This window comes from Gadus macrocephalus, chromosome 8 (assembly GCF_031168955.1).
Source record: "Gadus macrocephalus chromosome 8, ASM3116895v1".
Taxonomy (NCBI): domain Eukaryota; kingdom Metazoa; phylum Chordata; class Actinopteri; order Gadiformes; family Gadidae; genus Gadus; species Gadus macrocephalus.
Window position 1 is genome coordinate 18617134 of NC_082389.1, and position 10000 is coordinate 18627133.

The 10000-nt window shown below is 49.0% G+C and overlaps 1 protein-coding gene across 3 annotated transcripts in view; it reads right to left on the reverse strand.

The window, feature by feature from the left end:
• Positions 1-3214: 3214 nt before the first annotated feature.
• Positions 3215-10000, reverse strand: part of LOC132463525 (cAMP-specific 3',5'-cyclic phosphodiesterase 4B-like) — a 16606-nt gene continuing 9820 nt past the window's right edge. For all 3 annotated transcript variants that reach the window (XM_060059786.1, XM_060059784.1, XM_060059785.1), the window contains exons 3-10: positions 8190-8422; positions 7909-8007; positions 7438-7602; positions 7069-7168; positions 6743-6897; positions 6170-6292; positions 5834-6016; positions 3215-5611 (exon numbers count right to left, since the gene is read on the reverse strand). In XM_060059786.1, the coding sequence (XP_059915769.1) occupies positions 5228-5611; positions 5834-6016; positions 6170-6292; positions 6743-6897; positions 7069-7168; positions 7438-7602; positions 7909-8007; positions 8190-8422 (1442 nt within the window). In that variant the 3' untranslated portion in view covers positions 3215-5227. The remainder of the gene's footprint in view (positions 5612-5833; positions 6017-6169; positions 6293-6742; positions 6898-7068; positions 7169-7437; positions 7603-7908; positions 8008-8189; positions 8423-10000) is intronic.

Below are 10000 nucleotides of genomic sequence, written 5' to 3' on the forward strand. Positions count from 1 at the left end.
GCTGCTGGGCAGGTTTCTATTAGTAGGGCTGACGTCAATGTGTAGACCAGACCACAGGACATTTGCTCGTGGTGAAGAGTTTAAAACCCCCTGTTGCCCATCAGTGTGGGCCGCCATGGTAAACACATGAGCCGTGTGCGTGTGTGTATGTTAGTGTGTATTCAGTAAGCACTCGAACTCTGTTGAGCTGAGAGGAAGAGGAAAGGGCTAAGCTAAGGCCACACTGCACGCGTTTTTCGGGTTAAAAAACGCGCATAACGCGCCTGTGGCTGCGCTGGATTTAGGAGTCCGAGGTAGGAAACCCAAACGCCGCCGTGTTTGGGTGCATGATAGAGCTTAGATCGGGTTAGATTAAATAATCTCGGATATAAATAACAATAATCGGGTTAAATAACTTCACATGGTGTGTCTGGTGTGTTTCCAGCATTCGTAGTGTTGATCAGCAGAGATATAGAAGACGTTGAGGTTGCTTAGCAACCAGACGCTGTCCATGCAAGTGAATGGAGCGTTCCCTCTTCGTCATAACTATCAAACCAAACATCCTTCACATTCACAGAGCGAACATTATGAAAGTAGAATGCACATTTCTCGCAATTTTTTTTTACATAAACGCTTTTAATGGCGTAACTATGTTACTATTTCCGCTTTTAATGGCGTAACTATGTTACTATTTCCACCCAGAATAAAGAAAGATGTCCGCCATATGCTTCTGTGCAAGCGTCACTACTAGTGTTGGCTCGTTCGTTCGCGAATCGGTTCGAATGAACGAGTCTTTAGGACGAACGAACCGAACCGGTTCGTTTCTCTCGTTCGTGTCGTTCACCATTCGATTCACCGGAAACTCGACTGAACGAACAAACGAGTTTCCGGTAGCACTAACTCCACTGAGTCTGACTGACTCAGCTGAGAACCGTGCAATGGCGTGCATTCCATGATGCGATTTACAGCTACCGGAAACCAGGCTGAACGAACAAACGATTCGCGAACTACTCCTCCCAGTTCAGTCGAGTTTCCGGTAGCACTGAGTCTGACTGACTCAGCTGAGAACCGTGCAATAGCATGCATTCCATGATGCGATTCACCGCTACCGGAAACTAGGCTGATTCGCGAACGACTCCTCCCACTTACCGGAAACTCGAATGAGCTGGGAGGAGTCGTTCGCGAATCGTTTGTTCGTTCAGCCTGGTTTCCGGTAGCGGTAAATCGAATCATGGAATTCACGCAATTGCACGTTTCTCAGCTGAGTCAGTCAGACTCAGTGGAGTTAGTGCTACCGGAAACTCGACTGAACGAACGAACGAACGAACGAACGATTCGCGAACGACTCCTCTTGGCGAATCACGTGAACTGGGTCACGGAAACAAATCATTAAATCCACTACTAGTCTCTGCCAGTGACGTCGGGTCAAGCTCCACGCTGGTTGGCTATCGCGGCTAAGCGTCACGCGTAGGCTCGTCAAACGTTACATTTTTTTTGAACTTTGTGTGTTGGTGCGTTGGGCGCGTTGGTGTGTTTACGTGCGTCATTACGTGCGTATGCCACGTTTAAACGCCACTAACGCCTCGTGCCCACTGCCTCCGTCCGTTGACTGCTCCCCATTGACTTTGAATGGGGACGGACGCGCAATGCATTGTGGATCCGTGTGCTGAAGGCTCCGTCAAAAAGTTGAACAATTTTCGGCAGCGACGGATCCGTCATCCAATCAGATCACGTATGCACATTTAAGCACTGTGACACTACTCGGGCTCTGACGACCCTGGAAATCTCCCCCATCCGTCAGCCACGCCTTCTGAGTCCTTTGATCCACTCGCCATAGCAGTGGGCATGAGGCGTAACGCGCCGCTTTAACGCGTGTAACGCGTCTACGCGCCTATACCAATGGTTCCCTATGCAAAAATGCCGATTTTCAACGCCAACGCGCGTGCAGTGTGGCCTTACCTTCCTTTCGTACTTCAAATGGTAAGTGTTGGTGACCTCATGCATGAACCGTACTGCTGGAGGTATGTCTGTGTTACATGCAGGGCTCAATGCCAGCACTGGTGTTCGATGCGGTATTGTGTGTTTGTCCCTTTAACTGCCACCACAGGATCCAGGAGATGAAGGTTCTGGATGCCTACCACGTCACTGGGACAAATGAGAAGATGCAAATCGGGATCATAGAGGCCACCCACATGACTGGTACACCACCAAACTACCCACCAACTCTCAATGATGTATAAATGTGCATTTCCTGTTGAAAAGGGCTAGCACTTGTAGTTTTTGCGTTCCTTTGTTTATGTGACTTCTCCTGACCCACTATGTTTCCCCTTATGAAAAGGCTAGGTTAGTTTGGGGTACCTCTTCCATGTGCATCACAAGTTTATTCTCTGTTAAAGACCTTAGGTTAGTGGTGTGTGCCACCCCTGTCATTTTGTTGAAGTAGAGAGTAGGAAGGTTTGCTTTCATTCATTTCTGGTTACCTGTACTTGTTATGTGAGGTTCTTTGATTTGGCACAACCTTCAGTCCCTCTTTTGTCTATATTGTAGATAGAGTGTACCACATTAAACACGTGTGACTCACCACACCTTTTGTTCCTCACCTGTTGTGCTGGTTTATGTTTAATTATTTCCTCTAGAAACTAGGGTTGTAACAGTCTACATGATACAGTCATACACAGATGTATTCAAAATAGTCTGGCTCTATAGAAATGTAAAGCACGTTATGTAAAGCCCTATGTTACATATGAAGATGGTGTTGAGTTGGGAAATTAAATGGTGGGCAAACCACCAAACCCCTTTATTCAGTTGAAAATAGTTTAATTCCGGACAGCTGATGTGTTTGTGAAAATAGGAGGGGGGAGGGCAACAGATGGGAGCTTCTGCAAAACATGAGGTTGCCTCCCTCAATTATTTCCTCATAAATTATGAAATGTATAATATATATTTAATACCCGACTCCTTTGGAAATAATTCACACATACACACAACAAAAGGTATGTCTATTTATCCCGCTCAGTGACAGCCTCATATCTTTTCCTCTAATTTAAATAGGGAAAACATATGTGAGATAGTTTGCTGATGTTTTGAATAAACTGGTATCTGGACAACAGCAACCTGGATTGGTACATTAATATGGAACATAACTGAAACTCCCTGCCTTTCTCCCGATGAAAATGATCTAGAAAAAATATGAAAGAGTATTGCCTAGCCAAGAAGACTCTGAAGACACCAGCAGTTGAATATTTCATGCTCATTTTAATATATTATAGAAAAACCAGCAGAGAACAGTATGTTACAATACATCGTGTGAGGGAGAGAATAATCTTTTGGAAACATAGTTTTATATTTCCTCAGGCAGATGTTCAATGACCGGTCAGGTAATAATATATTGCCATTATATCATCTAACTGTATTATAAACACTCCTCAGGCAGCAGTTAGGAAAAGTAGCAGAGCGACGGACAAGCACCTCCAAGCCGAGGCTGCTCGTCCATCTGTGTACAAACTCTTTCTACAGAGGGGACTTTGTGGAAAAATCAGAAATTTGAGATTAAAAGTTTATTTGAAATAACAAAATCTAAATCCATAACCGTAATAATTTCAGGTCACATACTGAGCTAAAAAAAACAATGAGATAAAAATGATTGTGTGGGGCCACCAGAGATTCTCCATCGATTGGTGGAGCGTATAAATAATACATCAATCCAAAGCAGTACTGTTATATCCTATCCAAGTAAAAGGTAATAAATATACTGTTACAAACAGCTGAAGGTCAGCAGCCACAACGAGGCTGGGTGCAAGAAGATTATTGTGCGAAATGTACACACACACACACACACACACACACACACACACACACACACACACACACACACACACACACACACACACACACACACACACACACACACACACACACACACACACGCACCCGCACACAAACACACCTTATCGTATATCTATGCTTTTCTGACGACGTACCTTCAAGGTTATGTGGCGGGAGCTGCAACCAGCTGCAGACCCGCCTGCTTTATTCAAAGTGCTAAATAGATAATCAAATATAATACAAAAGAAAAGCCTACCCATGAAGTCCTCGCTGACATAATGTTTGCACACAACTTTTAAAAGTTTTGGCTTAAGCTGGGCTCACTGGTTGTGATACTGGGGTGGTTCTCGTTCCTCCCAGAGTCTGATCTACATTGAATATTGTTGAATTGGAGATTTAGTGTAATCAATTAAGATGACCTGGGAACATTGCAAAGGTGGCAGTGAATTATGTCAAAGTGCTTTTATTTTGAAAATCTTTGGAGTTCTCGTCCCATTTAATGAGCAATTTCACTCTTTATAAAAAGGTTGATTGCTTATGAGCTCCAAAAAATGTAATCTGTATCTATACAAACACATTATGTTCAATATTTGGCTTTAAATGTTCCTTATTAGGTCCCGCAACTAGGTGGAAAATGTACTCTCTGCCCCAAATGTCACAAAGTGCAAATTGTGCTGGGAAGTCAACTAATTACATCCATGAATCACAGTTTGATGTATAAAAATCGAACACTATTGCCAGAACAACAGGAAGACTGAGTGAGACTCGCAACCATATCCTTTTGAGTAAAAATACCCCAAATTGTTATGAACCAACTTGTGCGTTCAATAAATAATAATAAAAAAAACACTTACCTAAGAAAGGGTTGTAAAAAAACTTCAACAAAGGCACACAACCTTTTTTAGACAAGTGTTAGCAAAAACATGTAAAAACTAATACAAAGACCAGTAGTTTGGGTGAACATGTGACCTCATATCAGCCGATCCAAACACAATAAAAAGAGTTAAAACTCAACATAAATATTTCCCTCAGAGTGCGATCTCTGAGACCTTTGCGTGACCCAGAGCGTTTTACAGTTTGGTGTGATGATGACTCATCCCTTCACCTCCATAGAGGCAGGAGGGACGGCACTCAAGACCCTCTTGGGGTCTACCAGTTCTACAGCAGCAACACCCCCCCCGCTCCATGTTGTCACGGCAACACTTGACCCTTTACACCAGCGGGGAGCTAGAAGGTGGTGCTCAAAAAGAGAACCCTTGCCACATAGGGTGGGGTGTCCAGCCCTCTCCCCCCGGGGTTGGGCCCCTAGTCAACGGCCTGTGGGAGGCCAGCTCGCAGGATTTCTCCACTGCGATTTAAAACCATTTCAATCAGAAGCAGCGACGCGCCTTTCGCGCCGTAGCGAGGACAAAGCTCCGCCCTGTTATGTCTCCGACAGGGCGACGCCGTTCCTGTCCTCCTCTCCTCCCCCGTCCGTCACGCCGTTGGCCTCTTGGGGGGCGTCCGACCCCGTCCCCAGCCCGCTGTCCTGCTGCTCCAGGGTCACCTCAAACTGAAAGGTGGAGCTCCCCAGCAGGCCCCCCTCCAGCTCCTCCTCATCCTCCTCCTCCTCCTCCTCCTCCTCCTCGCCGGGCCGGCCCCCCTCCCCGTCGCTGCTGTAGAGCGGCGGGGAGGGACTCTGGGGGATCATGCTCTGGTACCAGTTGCGGTTGTCCTCCAGCGTGTCCAGGATGTCCTGGGCGTCGGGGTGCACCAGGTCGGCCCACGTCTCCCACAGCGGGTGGACGATGTAGTCGATGAAGCCCACCTGGAGGAGCAGAGGCAGAGGGAGTCAGGGAGGGTGTGGGCTCGTTCAGAAGATGGACGTACGTATATCGAAACAGACTCAAAGCCTATAGTCTAGCTATGTATACACTAAAGAGGACAGTATGAACCTTAGCAGGACAGCGACAAAGACAGTGATCTTATGCAGCCAGTATCAAAGGGACGGGGACAATATGAACCCTAAACAGGATGTCGCCGTAGGTACCTGCGTCCTCTCCACGGAGGCCGTGTGTTTGTCACACATGGGGCTGATCTCCATGCCGCGCTGCCTCTCGCGGTCGCCCTGGTGGAAGAACTCCTCCATGATGCGGTCGGTCCACTGGCGGTACAGGTCCAGGGACTTGGTGGGGTTGCTGAGGTCGGCGCAGTGCACCATGTTACGAAGAACCTGGGGGGGAGACGGACGCTTAGCACCTTCAGCCTGTGTCTGTGTGTGTGTGTAAAGATGTGGATCGGTAATGCCAATGGTGATCTACGGTATTATATGCACACTTGGGAGTGCACAAGTGTGTGTGTTTGTGTGCACATGGTTGTTTCGTACCTGCATACGGTCGGTGTAGTTGTCCAGCAGCAGCACTCCGGAGCTGGTCACCTTCTTGGTCTCCACCATGGTCTTCAGATTGGCCAGCAGGCTCATGTGTTTGGACATGTCCGTCGCCAGCACCTGATTGGAGAGAACACAAGTTAAGCGGGGCGAGCCTGGTGAACGAAGCCTCCCTATCTTATGTTACGCCCACAAGCACCGGCGTCCATGTCACCATGCCACTAATGGTAAATGGACTGCATTTATAGAGCGCTTTTCTAACCAGTGGCCATCAGAATATTGCCCGACATTCACACACCGACGACGGAGTCAACCACACAGGGCGACAACCAGCTCGTCGGGAGCGGTCAGGGTGAGGTGACTTGCTCAGGGACACCTCGACGCTAAGCTAGGAGGAGCCGGGGATCGATCCAGCAACATTCAGGGTACCAGAGAACCCGCTCTACCTTCTGCGCTGCATAGCAAAGCATTACGTTTCATTTGAAAAAAAAACGGACCGATTCACTGCCACAGCTTGTGCCCGGCCAATCACACACTTTCAGACCAATATAGCAGCCGGTGTCTCCTCACCATGTCGATCACCATCCGCCGCAGCATCTGCCTCTGCTTCTTGCAGACGTTCTGGAAGATGTCACAGTTGTCCTCCTGCAGCAGCTTGAAGCCCACAGCGAGGTGGTGGTTCTCCAGCACCGACTCGTCGTTGTACATCAGGGCCAGCTCAGAGTCTGGGGAGGGAGAGGGAGAGGGAGGGGGAGGGGGAGGGAGAGAGGGAGGGTCAGAAATGTTCCGAATCCATATTTCGTCCAATAATTTGACCTCTGACCTTAATAAAACACATCATGTCATTCATGCCTCCATAATGTGCTGGTCAACAGTGAGGTGGGGGGGGGACTCACTGGTGTTGATGAGGAACTGGTTTGAGACCCCCGGGTGGTCCACGTCATGGATAGCAGCAGCAAAGATGGCGGCCAGGACCTCTAGGTCTGTAAAGACTCCCTGTATTACAGAAAACATCAAAGGGAATTAATATCATGTTAATAAAGCAATTTGGGGGATCTTGACATTCCAGCGTTACTGTGTTCAACATCTTAAAAACCTTCTCACTTCAACTTGGCGTAAGAAACATTCTTACACAAAGTTTATAAAATACAACCGAGAATGGCTTTAAAGTTTATTCCCAATTCCGGTTCCGCCTGGAATAAGAGACGCGTTGTGAGGCAGAGTCAGAGCCTTGAGCTGTGTGCGCTCAGCGGTGGGGGACTCACGTGGAGCGCGGGCGTGGACAGCAGGATGTGCGTGGACTGGGCCACGTCGGCGGCGTGCAGGCTGTTGTGGTACGCCACGTCGCTGTGGTAGTGGTCCTCCAGCGTCAGCAGGAAGGTCACCAGGACGTCCGCCTGGATCCGGAACGTACGCATCAGGTCTCGCTCCTGGTGACGACGAAGGGGGAGGGGAGAGGACGGAGAGAGAGAGGCGGGAGAGGGGAGCGAGACGTTAAACAACCAACTGGAAGCCCAGGGCTTGGTCATCACTGTGGATCTGTGTTTCTGAGTGATTTAATGGGGAGAACAGCACGCAGAACACACAGTGCACTGTAGTCTGCTGCAGTGACTCAACCCTGTTCACCGTCACTTCAGCTCGTGGATGCGGGTGGGTGTTTGTGTGTGTGTGTGTGTGTGTGTGTGTGTGTGTGTGTGTGTGGCTGTGACATGGTGACGCGGCGGTTGGGGGCTGACCTGGAAGATGGCGTACATGGTGCAGGTGAGCGGGCGGTTGTGGGAGTGCAGTGCCACGCTGAAGATGTTCAGCCCCCACTTGTTGACGTCCTCCAGGTCCTGAGGAGGCCGAGGGGAGTGGGGAGAGAGGGGCGGAGAACAGAAGAGAAGGTCAACGAACGCTCTGGACTCACACGGGATGATGGGAACATGATCAATTCTATAATTCTAATTGTTGCTGCGTGCCGTTTCCCCGAGCCCCTATGGGCGCATTGGGGTGTGTGAGGCCGTGTCGTGTGTACCTTGGACAGCAGCTCCTCCTGGTCCGTCTTCACGCCGAAGCGGCTGACCACGGCGCCGGAGGTCAGGCTGACCTTGCGCACGCCGCTGATCTGGGGCAGGGTCCCGCCCCCGCCGGCCTGCTGGTGCTGGACGGCGGCGTGCTGGGAGCCGTGCTGGCTCTGGGGGCCCTGCCTCCTCTTCCTCCCCTGGGCCTTGGGCACCGGGCAGGGCAGCTCCACGTCGTGGGGCTGGTCTGTGGAGAGACGGGGGGACAGATGGAGGGGTCACATTGGGGTCTCGCATTGAAAATGGAAGATACATTACCGTGCAAAAGTTTGGGGTCACTTAGAAATGTCCTTATTTTTTTTAAGAAATACAGAAGCACAGTCTAGACATTGTTAATGTGGTAAATGACTATTCTAGCTGGAGACGGCAGATTTTTAATAGAATATCTACATAGGTTTACAGTAGCCCATTTCCAGCCACCATCACTCCTGTGTTCTAATGGTAAATTGTTTAGCTAATCGTGTTAAAAGGCTAATTGATGATGAGGAAACCCCCGTGCAATTATATCAGCACAGCTGAAAACTAAAAGTATTTTCGTGGAAAACATGAAATCGTCTGGGTGACACATATCTTTTGAACGGCAGTGTAAGTATAACAAAAATCTCCCTCCCAAATGACTTTTAAGTGACTCTCGGGAGGGTACGCAGGTTTTACTTGGTGCTTTTTAACCTTGTAAAAGGCTACTTTACATTGTTAGCAAGGTAGCAAGCTAACTGTTAGCTATAATCAGGCTCACCACCGGATATTAGAACACAGTGTTTTCTAACTCAACCCTTTCCTATTGCCTAAGCTTTTTCTCTAAGAACTCCTTGCACAAGTCCACACTGTTGTGTGTCAACACGGTTTCAAGCGCGTATTCATGATCCCAAAACAAGGGACAGTCAGGGGACATCCACGTCGACATAAGGGCCTTGAGTCATGAGAAGGCTGATGCATGCGATGCGGGGCCATTGACGCATTTGGAAAAACCCTGACCAAAACGACGCACAGAAAGGAAGTGTCAAGTGTCGAGGAAGTGCATCGTGGCCCTTTAGTGTCTGCTGCGGGCATAATATTGTCTCGCATGATGATCAGGGTAGTGTGTGTGTGTTACCCTCTGTGAGGTATGTGTGTGTGTGCTGATGTGGTAACATGCAGCGTTGGGAAAATGAACGTCTCAGCTGTGCCCAACAGCCCTCAGGAGACACGGGTAAGATGATTAGCGTCAAACTGAAGGGCCTCTATTCTCAGAGCCCCAGGGACGCTGTGTAGTGCAACGTCTCCATCGCCCTCCTCTGACCCTCCCCTCTGCTCGTCCTCTCTCGTATTTAACCATCCACCCGTCATCTATGTTCTCAAATCCTCCTCCTCTACTTGTTTGTTCCTCCTCTCTCTCCCCCAGTCTCTCCCTCCTCCCCGCTCTCTCTCTGTTTTTCTAATCCTCTCATCCATCTCTATCTCTAGCGTCCCTCACTCCCACCACTCTTGCTCTCTCTCTCTCTCTCTCTCTCTCTCCCCCTCTCTCTCCCCCTCTGTGTTTACCAGGCGGTGCAGAAAAGGCGCACTGCGCAGATTTCTCCGGGCCCTGGATTCAGGCAGCTGACGTTCCTTGAAGAACTGAACCGCTGATCCAAACCCATCTGAACCCTGAACACAAGCACCGCCTATCTCTCTGATGGACCAAATGTTTTTTTTGAGGACCACAAAAAACTCTTGTGAGGATCTTGAGGTTGGATGACTGTGGCTGACCAGGACGGTTCTCTGACGTGTTTGGCTGAGCGAGTGT